General features: G+C 40.9%; 1 protein-coding gene across 2 annotated transcripts in view; it reads left to right on the top strand.

The window, feature by feature from the left end:
- The window catches only part of Sec24b (SEC24 homolog B, COPII coat complex component), a 65,064-nt gene that overhangs the window by 33,246 nt on the left and 14,615 nt on the right, over positions 1-17,203 (top strand). For both annotated transcript variants that reach the window (XM_013350028.2, XM_005357277.3), the window contains 6 exons: positions 7,232-7,312; positions 8,116-8,348; positions 11,109-11,293; positions 13,035-13,137; positions 15,092-15,218; positions 15,786-15,895. In XM_013350028.2, coding sequence (XP_013205482.1) covers positions 7,232-7,312; positions 8,116-8,348; positions 11,109-11,293; positions 13,035-13,137; positions 15,092-15,218; positions 15,786-15,895 — 839 coding nt within the window. The remainder of the gene's footprint in view (positions 1-7,231; positions 7,313-8,115; positions 8,349-11,108; positions 11,294-13,034; positions 13,138-15,091; positions 15,219-15,785; positions 15,896-17,203) is intronic.

Here is a 17,203-nt window from a genome sequence, read left to right as displayed (position 1 = left end):
AAAAAAAAAAAAAAAAAAAAAAAGATATTCCCATATATGTTTTGCCCAAATTAACCACCTTTATAATTCTTCATGTATTTTTCCCTTTATTGTCTGAAAGTAAATCACAGACATGAACTTTACTATCAAATACTGAAGTGTATTTTGCCTGGTCACCAAGGTAGTACGGTTACAAAAATTGAACATTGGTGCTGTAATGGCTGGTGTATAGTTCATGGTCAGTTCTTAGTAACTGTCACAATTTCACTTTTTAGAACTGTTTTCCTGGCCCAGGGTCCAGTCCATAATAGTTCATTGAACTTAGTTGATATGTCTTCAATAGCTGTTGATGCAAAACACTTGGTTCATAGGGAATAAGAGAATTTTTTCAACGCCCAGTTTGAGTTACTGGCTTAAGAACACAGACTTGGGTTTCCCTAAGCACCATGTTCCAATCTGGTAATGGTTTCATGGAGTTTTGATAGTCAAGTCATGAATCAAGGTGTTTCTCAAATATATTGATGGAAACAGCAGATAGATGGGACACAGAGTACAGTGGGGAGCCTCTGCTGTGGGGCTCAGATGCGATCTGATTGACGTTCTGGTTGCACTGGTGGAGGCTGCATCTCTACATGCCAGAAGGATTTGCTCGATAAGTCACTGGGCTGTCAGCTCACACTCAGAGGTGGGAAGTAAACAGATGCCCAGGAGGGAGCTACAGCCACTCAAAATCGGTTCTGCTTTTGGTCTAGCATTCCTGCTTTCTAAAACCTGTCAGTCTCGTAGCTTGTTTAACACAGCTGTGGCTTGTGTCCGGGAACTCCATTCACACAGGCCCATTATTTTATGAAGTGTTCTGATGACCTTGTTGTGACTTACTGAGGCAGAGTATCTCGTAGCCCAGGTTGGTCTCACATTCTCTGTAGAGTCAAGGCTGGCCTTGAGCTGCTGGAATGGCATGTTCATAGCCACACTTGGTTTAGAGCATGCAGCTCGGACAGATTGCTACAGCAGTGTTGTATTGGCAGTGCCCCTGGGGATGTCTGTTAATACGGAGCATCTGCCACACGGACTCTGTGAAGTCACTCTTTTCCCTGTTGAAGTTAGTAAGTATTTTAGAGAGATTTTTTTGAGGTGGGCAAATGTACTGATTTTTGGTGTTTGGTTCTGTGCGTGCACACATGCTGATGCGTGGGTCTATATCCAGGCAGAGGTCAGAAGGTGCTTTGGATTTCTTGGAGCTGGAAATACAGGCATGCACTGGCTTGCTGTGTCGGTGCTGAGATCTGAGCTCGGACCCTCATTGTTCAGCAAGTACTCTAGAGGTTGAGCCATCGCTCCAGTCCTGAATACCGTGTTCTTTATTCAGCTGTTACCCATTGTTTTAGTGTTCATTAATATTTTCAAACTCTCGGGGTTCTATAGTGATGAGTTGGATTTATTTTTATGATGACCCTTTGATGGCATCTTGTTCCAGATTGGCTGGTGGCAGAGCCCTCAGATGAGCGCTGATGTCTGTCTTCCTCCCTTTAGATCTAACACTGTTTGGACATGAGAGGTAGAAAGAGAACGAGAAGAACATTCCTTGATTCTCACTGGTGCACCTTTCATGTGTCTGTGACTAGGTGAACCCTTCTGGCCCTGGGTGGGTGCTAGTATAATACTTGTGGTTACTAATAAAGAATGGTCAGAGGGGTGGGATAGCCACTTTTCTCACCCAGTAGCTGGTGGACATGGGGTCTGCCTTTCACTTTTCTGCAAGTTTTGTGTAAGATGTGTGGAAGCAAAGCCTCCATTTATACAGTTAACTTAAAATTGAGCAATGCTAGAAAATATCTTGGTCTTTGTTGACCCCACAGGATAACTTAGGCCTTTTCTTCAGGCTTCAGTGTTGTTACATTTTTCTCAGCTTCAGAGATTCTGTGCTGTTTTATTTCTTGTGGAGCCAGGCTCTCCCCGTGTAGTGCAGGCGAATGTTCATTTGGCCTCTTCCTCTTTCCTTTGCTTCCTCGGATTGTAATTCCTTTTTTTTTTTTCCTCCTTTGGTTTGCAAAGCTTCTTCAAAAGCTGGGACAAAACCAGTATAGACTGAGGGGAAGTTCTTCTCAAGAACGCCATTCATAGGCATTTCTCCAACCTGGCCTCATTCTTACGTTTCTGGTGTAACGAGACTGAGGAACCTAGAGCTACCTAAGGTTTATAGGGGGGTAGAAAATCCCCTGTTCATTTATCTAACATTAGCTTTCACATTGAAATGGCCAAGATAGAACTTCCCTAATCTGAAGTGTGAAGTGCTGCAAAAGCGACTCAGGAGGATGACTCTGCTTTCCTCGTGAGAGCTCATAGGTAATCCTGGATGCACGAGAAATATTTAAGATTACGTTTTGACCCCATACTTAAGATACACATGAAATATAAATGATTCTATGTTTAGATTTCCTTTCAAAGACACCTCATCTTTTATATATAAATATTTAAAATATAAATATATGAAAATATAGAAAATATTTTTTAAACTGAAACCTTTCTGGTCCCATGTATTTTAGATAAGAAATGTCAGGTCTGTTCTTTGTTCTCCTCCCCAAATGCTTAGGGTAGAGCGACAGCACTTATAACCACAGGACAACTGGAAAAGGCAGTGGTTTGTGATTTTAAGCATTGCCTTACCTGAAAAGAAAATGCTGGCATAGGGGAAGGATTGCTCAGCTGAGAGTGTCCTGGCCTTGAACACAAGGGGAAAGGAGGTGTATTGACTGGTGGGCAATTTGTATAACTATATTGTAAGGCCAGAGGGAGAATAGGATGGTACAGAAGTCTTGAGAAGTGAAGGTACGAGCCAAGTATAAGCCATAGTTTGAAGGGTTACAGTGTGAAGGTTATTCAGATGGTTTTCCTCTAGGGTTGTAGGGGATTCATGGAGATGTGGAGATGTCTTTAAGCGTGTTGAGAATGTCAACATACAGGTTTCATATGTGTTCACTTGTGTGCATGTTCAGTACAGTGCTGACTGGTGGTGGCAGAGATGGACTGAATGCACTAGAGTGGGTTAACTGATCCTTCTGTTCATCTGCGCTGACTGCTCCTGACTCTCGGTGGTCACAACTGGCACTGCTTCAGTCCCGTGACAGGACTTGGACTTCTGAAAGTAAATGAGCAGACTTAAAATCACTAAATAAATTAGAACAACTGTTTCTATAAAAGTAATAATTGAGCCGGGCTGTGGTGGTGCAGTGGGTCTCTAACCCCATAGGGGTCACATCAGATATACTGCATATCATATATTTACATTATGATTCATAGCAGTAGCAGAATTACAGTTAGGAAGTAACAACAAAAATAATTTTATGGTTGTGGTCACCACAGCATGAGAAACTGTATTAAAGGGTATTTATTATTATTATTATTATTGTTATTATTATTATTATTATTATTATTATTGATGATGATGATGATGATGATGATGATGATGATGAAGATGATGATGATGATGGTAATATGAAAAGTGCATTTGGGAGGTTGAGAACCACAGATGTAGACCCACTAGCTTAGATTCACCCTCTGTATCCTGAGTGCTGGGAGGCCTGCAACACCATGTCCAGCAAGAATTATTATTTCTTAGTAGTTACAATTAAACCATTTTTGGTCATAGAATATACCATAGATTGTTGTTGGTGTTTGTTTTGAGGCAGGGTCTGAGTATAAGCCTTGGCTGGCCTGGAACTCACTACATAGACCAGGTTGGCCTTGAACTCATAGAGATCTGCCTGCCTACTTTTTACCTTAACCAAAGAATTTTTAGCAGTTTTATTGGCATATAACTTATACCATAAAATTAAATTACTTAAATTTACTGTTCAGCAAGTTTTACTATTTTCTTACTTTGTTACCCATCACTGTTCCAGAACATTTTTATCACTCCAGAATAGAAACTAGCAGTCACTTCTCATTCTGCCTTTCTCAAACACATAGCTCAGGCAACTGCTGTGTTTTTTGTGGCTGACTTCTTTTCTGAGCATAGGATGTCAGGTCACCCACAGTGACCTAAGTTCTGAGTTGGTGGACATTTGGGTTTTTCCATCTTTTGGCTGTAACTAGCCTTGCTTCTATGAACATTTGCCAGCAAGTTTTTTTTTAAAGTTTTTATTTATCTTGACATTTCTTGGCCATATAGTAACTATATTTTTAGAAATTGCCATATTTTTTTAAAGTGGCTACACTGTTGTACAATTCCATGAAGTTTCCAATTTTTCTGTATCCTTACCAAAAAAAAAATGCTCTTATGAGTTCTTGGTATTTAACTGCCTCGGTGGTGTAAAGGTGGAACCACAGTGTGCTATGTCTTGATTCCCATTGCATTCATAGCTGGTGACGTGAGCATCGTCTCATGTGCTCTCTGCCTTTCATGTCCGACACCAGAGAGTGCTGTGTCCTCAGGAGTGTGGTGTGGTGAACATTTAGAAGTGGTGCACGGGCTTTCCCCTGCTGGCCAGCTCTGTGACTGAGCTAAACAGGACTGAAGAGTTTTTGTTACCCCAGAGAATCCTGTACTCATTAACTGTGGCTCCCCCTTTTACTCTCCCCTCAGCCCACAGTGACTAGTCTACCCCAACTCTGTAAATTTGCCCATTCTAGGGGTTCACTAAAATAGGACTGTATAATGTATGCGCTCTTTTTGGTCTGGCCTTTGTCCTTCAGCATGTTTTTCAGATTTGTTCACATTTTGGCAGTTGTGAGTACCTAATTCTTTTGACTGAACTGTAGTCGATTATGCTAGATACAGCACATTTGGTTTCGCCATCATCTCTTGGTAATTATTTGAGTTGCTGTGTTTTTGTTTGTTTGCTTGTTTGTTACTTGTTTTAAGATAGGGTCTTGTTATGTAGCCTAGGCTGCTTTCACACTTGATGATCCTTCTGCCTCAGCTTTCTGAGTGCGAGAATTACAGGCATGTACTACCACACCTGCCTTTAGCATATATATTTTTTTAGTGCCAGTACTATAATACTTTTATGTTTTGGTGACAGGATCTCACTAGATATCCCAGGCTTAAGCTCAATGTTGAGCCTCCTAAGTCCAGAATTGTAGTTGTGTGCCACTGTGCTTGCCCAATACTGAGAGACTTTTGACCCCATACATCAGTCAGCATTTTGCTTGAGTTCTATATGTAGACAAACAGGAAGAACTGTTCCTTTCCATTCCTCATTAAGAGACATGGCATGTGTATACATAGCTTTCTATTTAATCACCTTAAGATGGGTGCTGTTAGCAAATACAGCTATTCTTCCAACAAGTCGGGCTTGGCGGCAAGTGCCTTTACCTACTGAGCCATCTAGCTAGCCATGTGCTTGCTGGAGGTGCTAACTGACCCAACATTATCTAGCAGGTAAACGACATACTCTGCACTTGCAGTTTTCTGTTTTGAAATCATATTCTGTGCTGTGAATAAACCAACCCTATACAGATAACTGCTGATTATATGCTTAGTTTGTACATTTTGTATTGTTAATTCTTAAGATTATCTGAAGGGATTCAGTGGAGGATAGCTAGCACGCCTGTTCTTTTTACATCACAGTTAAAAATTAACTAAGACGTAGTTCAAACTCTGTCACCCTGGGTGTCCAACAACAGAAGAGGAGATAAATAAAAAGTGATTTTTATATACAATGGAGGCTTTTGTTTTCAGCCATAAAGAGTGTTTGTTTGTAGGGAAAAAAAATGAGTGTAACTGAGATAATCATATCAAGTGATTATTCTAGGACGTAAACAGTTCTAGAAAGACCAAATTTGTTTGTTTCCTCTCATCTCTGACTCCTCCATAGATGTATAAACTCATGCACATATAAATGGCACAAAAGTGAAAGTAAAATTGTCTGAACAAAGGGAGCTACTGGACAGGATGTGCTCAATATATGATACATACTGTATAAAAAGTTAAAATAAGAACTTTATTTTCAAAAAGGAAGGAAACAAAAAGCTAAAATCCTGGTCGTATCTGAGTTAAGAGCCTGGGATAATGTCTGTACCAGAGAGTTTTGTCACTTTGGTCTCAAGAGAGGGGCTATATCCATTTTCTATACTATGTATCAGTGTCTACACTCTTGTTCTTGTCTGAGATTCTCAATGAAGTATTTGTTGAGTGAATGAATGAAAGAACTGTATCTTATGTTCTATTTTCCCATGTGTCCTAGCACCACTCAGCCTTTCTTAATCTTACCGGTTTGAATGGTCACAAACAGTAAGTGCTCATTGTCTGATATCTGTGTTTACTAGCATGGCTTCCATTTATATTCCCTTATCCAGTATGGTGGGTATTGTTTGGTCTGTATTCTGCACAAGGATCATGGAGGCACAAAAATACTTTGATGTTATGTGGAAGAAACCCAAGCCATAAAGTCTTCTTCTTTTATTTTTTTAGCTTTTTATATGTGTGAGTGTTTTGCCTGCATGTATATATATGTACCAGATGTGTGCTCATAGAGGTCAGAAGAGAATATCAGATCCTCTGGAACTGGAGTTATAGCTAGTTAGGAGCTGCCATGTGGGTGCTGGGAATCGAACCGAGGTCCTCTAAGCGATCTCTTAACTGCTGAACCATCTCTTGAACCCCAGGGTCTTTTATGAATATATGTAACAGCTCTGCTGTGCTAAAAGTCATCTTAATTATCTTAAACTTCCTAGTACTAACAGAGTGTGTTTAATTCCTTGAGATTGATGGGTGTAATATTTCAGGTGTGGTTCTGTTAAAATATCTGCTAGTCCTAAATTTATATTTGATTATCTTTAGAATTTGTTTATTCTTAAAGCTAATGTATGTCTAACTGAATTTTATTCCACTCATCAGCTGCAGATTCTCCCCACCATTATTTGTTACTCTTTTAAAATAATTTTTATTACATTTATGTATTTGTCAGGGTGAGCATGTGCCTGCCATGGCCAGTTTGCGGAGTCCAAGGAACAACTGGGCTGAGTTGGTTTTCTCATTCTTGGGCTCAAACTTGGGTGGTCATTTGTTCAGCCTGTCATGGCAAGTGCCTTTACCTGCTGAGCCATTGGATAGCGCGCGCGTGCGTGCGTGCGTGCGTGCGTGCGTGTGTGTGTGTGTGTGTGTGTGTGTATTTTCAAACATCAGTCATTTTAGTTTTTACAAGAGTTGGGAATTCTAGTTCAGCAGAGCCATCTTTATTCATGTGCCAACAGTAGCTATGAGATGCCCTGCCACTTTGAACTCAGCAGCTGTTTGCTTTTCCTTCAGGTGTTGACAGCTCCTCTACCACAAGCAGTGCTTCACCCTTGCCCAACAGCTACGATGCTCTGGAAGGAGGCAGCTACCCAGGTAACTTGTGTCGAGTTTAAGCTGCTGCCCACCAGTCACTCTAAAGGTGGCTGTGAGCAAGTATCAAAAGCAGACTGCATTTTTATTGGAAAAAGTGGGACATTTTTCAGCTTTAAAACCATCCTGTGACAACCCCTGAAGAAATCTATTGTTTTGTTTTTCTCTTTTTCTTAAAAAAAAAAATAATAATAGGGAACAGTATTCTAATTTTCCCTTCTTTTAAAAACTGGTTCCTTGTTGGGGTGTTGGTAGCTTACACCTTTAAATAAAGGACATCCAGTCACTGAATTTTCTTAGGCACTTAATGATGCCAGATGTTGTTCTGGAAGTCTAGACACCATTCACACTCTACTCACAATTTATTATGCAAATAATGCGATTTCTGGGTGATTGTAGGAAATGTGTAGCTCCTCTCCTGGACATCTTACATTAGCAGTCAGATAAAGGGCAATTTAGAAAAAAGAGTAATTTATGTAATTTATATTCTGAATTGTCTTGCTTTGTTTTCTGCTCCTTAGCCCCAGTTCTGCTGAGAGAATTTAAAAACAAAAATATACATTACTGTGTTAAGTGTGTGTGGTATTATTAGGAGTGCTAGCTGAAGAATTTGTTGTTGAAATTATCCATAGGACAAAGCAATACATAAAGTAAGATTGACAGAATATTGATAGATGTTACTGTTGGATGATTTGTCTATGTGTTTTGCATTTGTCACGTAAAACATTTTGGAAAGAAAACAGTGCCAAGGGTTATTGCTTGCCATCCTGATTTGGGGTATGAACACTCATTTTTTTCTTTGCTAGATATGCATTCTTCTTCAGCAAGCAGCCCTGTTCCTGACCGTGGCCCAGAACCTAACCCCACCCTCGCCCAGGCTCTGTCTGCAGCTCCTACTCCCAGTGCTCCTCACCCCACAAAGGTAGCAAAGCCTTTTGGCTATGGCTACCCCACTCTTCAGCCTGCTTATCAGAATGCAGCACCACCACCAGCCGCTGGTGGACATCCCAGTGGCCCGGCATACTCTGGATATCCTCAGGTGTGTTTCCAGTCATGTTTGATAAATTGATAAAAATTATAAAATACCAATTGGAGCACATCTTTGATCATCAGAGCTTTACAAAGGTAGAGGCTAGATGGAAAAAAAAACTGGCTATAACTTGGGTTTTCTTTATTGTATCTTTAGGTTTGTTGCAGTTTTGTACAGGTATTTTTTATAATCAGGAAATTAAATGGTAATTTAAAATTTATTTCTGTATATCTGCCATGTGTGGATAACCACAGAGGGTATTGGGCCCCTTGGCACTGGTGTTATAGGTGGTTGTGAGCTTTCCAACATGGATACTGGAAAGTGAACTTGGGTCCTTTTGAAGAGCCAGTGCTCTTAACTAGTGAGCTACTTCTGCAGCCCCTAATATTAACTTTTTTAAAATTTTATATCACTAAGGTGCCATTCACCTCATAAAATAAGAGAATGTAACTTAATGTCTATTTTAGACTCTGTTCTTTACTTGAAGACTCTGCTATGAACAGAAGTGCTCTCTAGTTGGTGATCTCAGTAGCTGCGTTAGTTAGTTTTCTCTTGTGACCCAGAGTGACTTAGGGAAGAGTTTATTTTGGCTTATGTCCCCAGGGGGGAGTCATAGTGAGGAATGCATGTCATGAGGTGGCCAGAGCAGGAAGCTGACTGATGTCATTTCATGACGTGGGACACGGGAAACTGAAGGAACAAAGTGGGAGTGGGGTGGTGTGATACATTTTCAAAGCAGCTCTCAGGAACATACTTCTACAGTGAGTCTTCATGGCCTAAAAGTTCCATAAATCCCCCAAATGATCCACCAACTGGGAACCAATGTTTCAAAGTCATGAGTCTCTAGTGAGATTTTTTCATTCAGACCAGCAGTGTGGTAGCTCGGGATCATCTGATGGCTTTCTTGGGCTGTCTCTCAGAACCTTTCAGTTTACCTGTCTTTAGAATGGGAAGTAGTTCTTGTTTTCATTTATTGAGAAGAAAATAGAACATAGGGCAATGAGCAAAATGACAAAAGCATTTCCTTTGGTGCTTAGCTTAGAAAGAAAACATGGGGCCTGGAGAGATGGCTCAGTCATAAGACACTTGCCAGGCAAGGCCTGGAGTGTGAATCCCAGCATCCATGTACATGCTGAGTAGACATGGCTGTCCACTGCCCTGACATCCCCAGAGCAAGCTGGCTAGTGAGACTAGACACATCCATGAGCTCTGGATCTGACTGAAATCCTTGCCTCAGTGAATACGGTAGAAGTTTTTATCTAGTAGGTTTTAGCATTTGGTGATGTCTGTGTACTTTCTACTCCAGATGTCTACTGTATGTAGACAAACAGTAGATCCTTTTTTTTTCTTTTGTTCTTTCCTTGCTAAAAAGCCTGTGGTTAGAGTGGTGTGTTCATCCTAGATTATAATATAAATAGTAGCAAAAGAATTAAGTGGAAAACTAATTTAAAATGTTGACTACAGGTGAAGAGTGAAGTGAGAATCCTTGAATATACTTTTTTGTAAAGTTTTCATATCAAAATAATACAATCTTTGGTCCACAGTTGAAAGAATCTATTATTTGTAGCTTACAGATGGAGAGTTCAGACTATGCTTAATATATTTAAATAATGTCAAAAATACCATCAACTTTTTATTGCAAGTGTACAATTATTAAATATAAGGCTTGTTTTGTTAGTGCTGGAGAGACAGCTCAGGAATTAAAGGCACTGGCTGTTCCTACAGAAGACCTGGGTTCAATTCCCAGCACTTCCATTGTGACAAGCAACTCCCGGCCAGCTTCTGGCCTCTAACGGCACCAGGCATACAAGTGGTGCACAGATGTATATGCAAACAAAGCATTCATTCACAAAAAGAAATTTAAGTTTACAAAAGTGAAAATACAGAAAAGTCGTTTCTGTATGAATCACATACTAAAATTAAAGATTTGTCTTATCGTAATTTTTGTCCTTTGATACGTACCCCAAGAGGCAATAAGATTAGAAAAATAGTATTTTTCATGGTAGTAGAACTTATTTCTTCAACTTTAAGGATTGCTTTTTATCTTCTTGGCTGAATATTTTTTGTGGTTGTATAAATAGAGTATTTTGAGGGAAAGTCCATAAAGAACTAACTGCTTATGCAAATGACCTTAAAACAAAAGAAGTGTACATGTCGGTATTGTTTTTGTTAATTTTTGATTTACTTAATTCAAAGATTGAGTAGTTTTAAATTATGACACTATTAATTATTTTGGCCTAAGATAAAGCTATGAAGTGCATAGTGAGTGGCTCACGCCTTTAATCCCAGTACTCAGGAGTCAGAGACAGGTGGATCTCTGTGACATTGAGGCCAGCCTGGTCTACAGGACAACCAGATCTGTGTAGTGAGACCCTGTCTCAAAACAAAACAAAAGAAAAATGAGAAAGCTCTGAACTGCTAGTAATACTACAAGTATAAAGTGGAGCAGAACTCTGGATACATGTTCATTCTAAGACACAGGCTCAATCTGAAACGTGATAAGTAATAGAACTTGAAAATGCTTCTACATTTATCATCCCTATCCAATGCAAACTATATTATTTCATGTTGAACAGCTTGACATTATGAATAAATTTGGTTTTGCTATAAATGCTTACTTATGCTTTAAATTGACTGTTAAGATATGACAGTGAACAGATGTAAATTCTCTTGCCATCTTGAGTTTTCTTCGCATTAAAATCTAGCATTCAGAAACTTGTCTTCATATTTGTTGTATAATTCTCCTTTTGCTTTGACTTTCTCTCTCAGCATTATCCGGGCGTGAACCAGCTGTCCTCCGGTCTAGGAGGACTAAGTCTACAGAGTTCTCCACAGCCAGAAAGCCTCAGACCTGTGAACCTCACCCAAGAGAAGAATATCTTGCCTGCGACTCCTGTTTGGGCTCCTGTACCTAACCTGAGTGCAGAGCTCAGCAAGTTAAACTGTAGCCCAGAGTAGGTACTCTTTCCTTTAGTGTTTTACAATCAGAGAACTTTGAAAACAATGCATGACTCCAGACTCCAGAAATAGGCATGTGGTGTCAGTCCTGTGATTTTCTTCATGTAGGCTTTTCTGTTTTGGTTTGGATAGAAGTAGATGTAAGCTTCCCTCAGTTTGACTGTGTGTGTGAGTGTGTGGAGTCTGTGTATGTGATCTGTGAGTGTGTGGCGAATTGTATTTGTTTTGGGGTTGTGGTGGCACGTGCCAGAGGAAGACATCAGGTGTCCTGCTCTGTCTCTGTGCTGTATTCCTTTGAGACAGTCGCTCACTGAGCTTAGAGCCAGGCTGGCAGTTAGCGCACCCTGCAGCCCTCCTGTCTCTACTCCCCACCGCGGGCACACCTGGCCACTCCTGCTCTTTCACATGGCTACTGGAGATTTGAACTCAGTTCCTTTGCTTGCATAGCAAACGCTCTTTTTGCTGAGCCATCTACCCAGAACCCCTGACTCTTTAAGTAAGGTCATCTTTGAAAATTTCCTTCTTCAGACTTTTCTTGCAAAGGCAGTGCTAAGATGGTTTTCATGAAAGCACCAAGGAGTATAGGCTGACGGCTGCTACCTGTCTCTTGTTCTTGGGTTGATTATGGCCTTGCATTAGTGAATAGCTACGCATTTTCTAGGAGTTAAATGTAGTGTGTGCATGTGTGTGAGAGCTTGGCTGGCTGCAGTCATGTATGTCTGTGGTCCGAACTCTTGGGATGCTGAGTTAGGATGATTTCCACTTACAGGTCTGGACTACTAAGGGACTTTTGTAGTCAGGGGAATTGTGTATATACTTTTTGTTTGGTTATGGTTTTTGAAAGTAGCACTCTTCAAAAGTAAAAAGAATAATTAGTACTGTCTTTAGATTAGGATAGACCCAAATCTTTTAATGTGATTCTGGGTGGGCATGGCTCTAAGGCGGAGACATTCTCTTCTAAGCGTCAGTGTTGTCAGTCAGTTAGGAATTCAGGAGGAGTAGTCTTTCTCTAAAATGCTCCCAGCTTTTGAAATGTTTTCATCGACTTCTTTGGTCAGACATTTTTGATTGGCAAGTCTGAAATACTCCAGAATCTGAAACCTGAGCATCCTGTCTTTACTCGAAACATTTTAGATGCTGGAGTCTGTGGTACTAGGACCTACACAGAGGGCCCATCCTTGCGTCAGTAAACATTTCCTGGATGCCTTCCAGATATGAGTAAGGCAGTCCACAGCACAAGTTTCCTGAGCTCTGTGGTATCATAGACTTACGTTCTATTCAGAAAGCTGTGATTCGGGAGAGTGAAAACGCTCTGCGATTCTGTACTGCAGTGCACCAGGCCTGCAGGAGCAGCCCTCCCTGTCCAGATGTCCAGCACAGCGGGAATATACCCTGGAGTTTGGGTAGATGCCATCCCTCGTGTGTGGGCTTAGGCCGTGACTGGAACAGTCTTGTGTTAGGAGTGTGTTAGCAGGGACACAGCGTTCAGGACAGCGTGTCTGCTGTAGCTGCTGCCTTCCTCTACAGTGCTCGTGTTGTTTATTTAGAATGTGTTGTGCTTCTCAACTGTGGAAATGTTTGGGCTCCTTGATTTAGGGCTTTTGACTTCTGTTACATTCATGCCTACTCGAGTGGTCTTCGTCCTGCGCATATCTGTGGTAACCTGCAGAGTGCTTCTCAGCTCTTGCAGGTGCAGATACCCGATAGCTAACATACTGCATGTTTGTGTCTTTTCAGTTCATTTCGATGTACCTTGACAAATATCCCACAGACACAGGCTTTACTGAATAAAGCTAAGCTTCCCTTAGGATTGTTGTTACATCCCTTCAGAGACCTGACGGTAAAGTACATTTTAAATACTTAGGATCTGGTACATGTCCAAGGTATCCAGACTTCTTTGTTTTCTGAGAATGTTTGTCTTCTTTTGTTAGAGTTGGAAATAATCATTCTGGGCTGGTGATTGATCCCCAGGATCCACGTGGTGAAAGGATAGAGCCGACTCCCACGAGTTGTCCTCTGACCTCCACATTCAGGCTGTGGCAAGCACACCCACACATTGTGGCCCATACAAAATAAATAAAATGTAATACATTTCCTTTAACAACTACAGTTTCTGTAAGACTCAGTCAGCAGGTCTCGCACCTGCTCTGTGCGGGCGCTGGTGTTCAGTGGCCACAGCCTCCATCTCCTCCCAGCGGGGCAGATGTGAACCACAGCTGTGTGCTGCCTGCCTGACATGTGATGAGCCAGTTCTGTGAGGCAAGAAAGTCTGGGCCTCACTTTGCCCTTTAGTCGTAGCTGGAAGTTGCAGCCACCATAGACAATGTGTAAACTTTAAGAGTCATTTTTAAACAGTTATCCAGATAAAGAGGGCAGTTGTCTGATTGACACTAAATAACCTCGTGACCATGGGGAAGCCTAAGAACGTCAGATCTGCTGAACGAAAGCAGTTGTGTTATGGTACATTTGGGTTAATAGGCACCTGCTAGAGTCTTCCACGCCTTTGACACTTTGTGTAGCTAATGTTAGCAGTAGCTGACAAAACAGCTACTGTTTCCTGGTTGGCCAAGAAAATAAAATTAACATTTTAAGGTTTAGAAAAACATTTAGACAGAGACATTTATACTTTAGCTACATTTCTCTCTGTCTGTCTGTCTGTCTGTCTGTCTGTCTGTCTCTCTCTCTCTCTCTCTCTGTCTCTCTCTCTCTCTAATGGGACGCTTACTTGCCTGCTAGGATAGATGGAAATATCAGTGACTAGAAAATAAAGTAATTATAATGCATAACCAGTCCTGTGAGATTATTCAGTAAATACAGTGTAATTTAAACACCATTGCAACCTTTATCATTAAACCAAAACAGTTCAATTCTTCTATGCATAGTTGAGATTTTTTTTTCTTTTTGTTTTTTGTCTTTTCAAGACAGGGTCTCACTATTTAGTCCTGGCAGTTCTGGAACTCACTATGTAAAACAAACTGGCCTCGAACTCACAGAGCTCTACCTTACCCTGCCTTTTGTGTGTCACTGTGCCCAGCTGCTAAGAGTTTTTCTTTAAGTACAGATTCCATATAGGATGTCTTCTAGAAGTATGTATGCTAAGTATTAATAGTTATGTCCGTCCTCTAGGTTCTAGAATTATGAGTAAATTTCATTTTCTCATTTTCAGTTTATTTTTCATTTTTTCCCTCACAAGTGGTGTGCAGCTATTACTACGATAAGATAGTAATGTAGACTTTAAATACAAAAGTTATGTGTTGATTTTTTTTAAAATTCCAAATGAAGCATATAAAATAATAATGGCTGAATTCAGGGACATAGAATAGTGTGTGATATTTTAATGTGTTCTGTATTTTCTAAATTGACTAACTATAAAGTTCTTTTCCAAACTAAGCATAGAGGTGTGTTTTCTGTGTCACTGACTTCTGTTCTTGTCTATTGTGGGATGGCTGTCAGCTATGCAGCAGCCTCCCCTGCCTGCTACCAGGGGCAGACACTTAGCAGACAGCAGGACCCTCTTCCATCCTGTGTGCTGCTCCGTTGCTGCTAGTCTTGAGGCCAGCTGACAGGTCCCAACATTGTTTTCTTGGCTAACCAGGCTATTTGGTCAGCTCCTGACTGTTTTTATACCAGTATGGCTTGCCTTTGTGGAAAGTGATAGTCGCTCAACTTGCTGAGCATGCATGTCACTAGGTTTACTAGCATACATACTGTCTTGTACATGGCACAGGCGTGTTTGTGTCCTGGTTTTCACTGTGGTCTTTGTGCTGCTACAATGTCTTTACTTTCTTTCCCAGCAATTGCCAGTGATAACATCAAACACCATTGTGAGGTGCCGATCGTGTCGGACGTATATCAACCCCTTTGTGTCCTTCATTGATCAGCGCAGGTGGAAATGCAACCTGTGCTATAGAGTTAATGATGGTGAGTGTCAGCGTCACTGTATGACTCCTTTCTCTGTAGTTTTTCTCCTCATTGCTTTCAAAGCAGCTTTCAAGACATGTAATAGAGAGAATACAGGTAAGGGAGCCTTCAGTCTGATCTCTGGAGAGGTACTTGACAATAGAGAGAGACGGGGCAAAGTAAAACAAAACGAAATGAAATGTCACTTTAAAAAGCCACTCGGGGGCACATGTGTTCACATGTACCAACAGCTTGTGCATTTGGTTCAGGGAATTCAGGCTGACTGTTATAGACACACACAGGCACGTATCTTCTTGTCCTTTAAACTCATTTTTGAGGTTCTCTGCTAATGCTGCTTCCCAGTTGTGCTTGTCTGTTTTTTTTATATCGTGTGATGTAATAAATAGGACATGAATCTAAGGAAAAGGGTTGCCCATGTCCTGTTTTTCTCAGAAAATACATTTTTTTAAAAAGCTTAGAAGTTTAAAGGCTTTCCTTTTTCAGTACACATCCTAAGTATTGGTGATGAAGGTGTGTACCTCCTGGTGAGTTGTTGCTAAATGCTCTTTGCTTCTTACTTTTGTCTAGTTCCCGAAGAGTTTCTGTACAACCCCCTCACTCGGTCTTATGGAGAGCCTCACAAACGGCCAGAAGTTCAGAATTCAACTGTGGAGTTCATCGCTTCCTCGGACTACATGGTAACTCTTCAGTATCCAAACTGGTTATGGAACACAATTAAATGAGTCAGTTCTTTTAAGAACATCTAAATTTTGAAGTCTATATTTTTAAAATATTAATATGAAAGTTTGTATGTAACAAATAGAATCATGTGAACATTATCACCATCTTCAGTGGCTCCCCCAGTTCAGAGCAAGATGAATGAATGACTTGTTCAGTTTTTCTTTTTCAAGTTCAGTCATACAATTCCATCTGTTCTTTATAGTGATTCTAAATCTTCTTCTTTCCTACTTATAAAAATGGGTTTTTGGTTACATAACACTCTTTTGTTTTCTCATTTTTATTAAAAATAGTACTAACCTTTTTCCCCTTTGCTGTTTTTACTTTTGATTGCTGGCAAGTGCTGCAGCAAGTCAAGGGAGACAGCTGGGAGCATCCGATGCGCTGGGGATTGTGCTAGCTTTTTATTTTTGTGATTTTGATGATTGGCTTAGCCTAAGTCGACTAACCTGCGGTGTTCACAGCCAGTTTCCCCCTCACCACTGTGTAGTTCTCACCTTTAGAGTTTGTCGTGTTCTTCTTAGCTCCGGAGTCCTTAGACATCTTAAGCTAAGAGGCAGCACGAATAGGCTTCAACTTTCTCGTGTGATTTCATGACCTTTGGTTGGCATATTTTTTAAGAAACCCTTTATGGACTGAGACTGCTGCTCAGTGTTAGAATTCTTGTCTCACATTTGTGAGATACTGGGCTCAGTCTCCCAGCCCTAGAGACTGAACATAAAGGAAGGAAAACGATGCCATATGCCCTTTTCATTCCTTTCTGTAACTCAGTTTCAATCAGCCTTCCTGTACTATAACTTGAGCTTGAAATATTATTAGCATAAGTATATTATCCATCTATACACCCATTTCTCATCCTCTTGCCCCTTCCTGTCCTGGAATGTATTAAATCCTAATCTAGGGACTGGAGAGATAGCTCAGGGGGTCAGAGTGCTCACTGCACAAACGTGGAGACCTGAATTCAGAGTCCAGTACCCACGTAAAAAGCTGGGCATAACCATGCAAGCTCTTGGTGATGAGGGGAAGGAGTTGGAGAGAGGAAAATCATTGGGGCTTATTGACCAGGTTCAGTCCCAGATATTGTCTCCATCGTGCAAGCGAAGAGCAAAAGAGCAACACAGATCTACCCTACACCCCTCCATCCACACACCACTCATACCGTTTATAAACACATAATCTTCCAAAAAAAAAAAACAAAAGCCGGGCGGTGGTGGCGCACGCCTTTAATCCCAGCACTCGGGAGGCAGAGGCAGGTAGATCTCTGTGAG

The sequence above is a fragment of the Microtus ochrogaster genome, chromosome 21 (assembly GCF_000317375.1).
Source record: "Microtus ochrogaster isolate Prairie Vole_2 chromosome 21, MicOch1.0, whole genome shotgun sequence".
In the NCBI taxonomy this organism is placed as follows: domain Eukaryota; kingdom Metazoa; phylum Chordata; class Mammalia; order Rodentia; family Cricetidae; genus Microtus; species Microtus ochrogaster.
The sequence above is the reverse complement of the archived record's forward strand: the minus strand, read 5'-3'. Positions and strand labels throughout refer to the sequence as shown.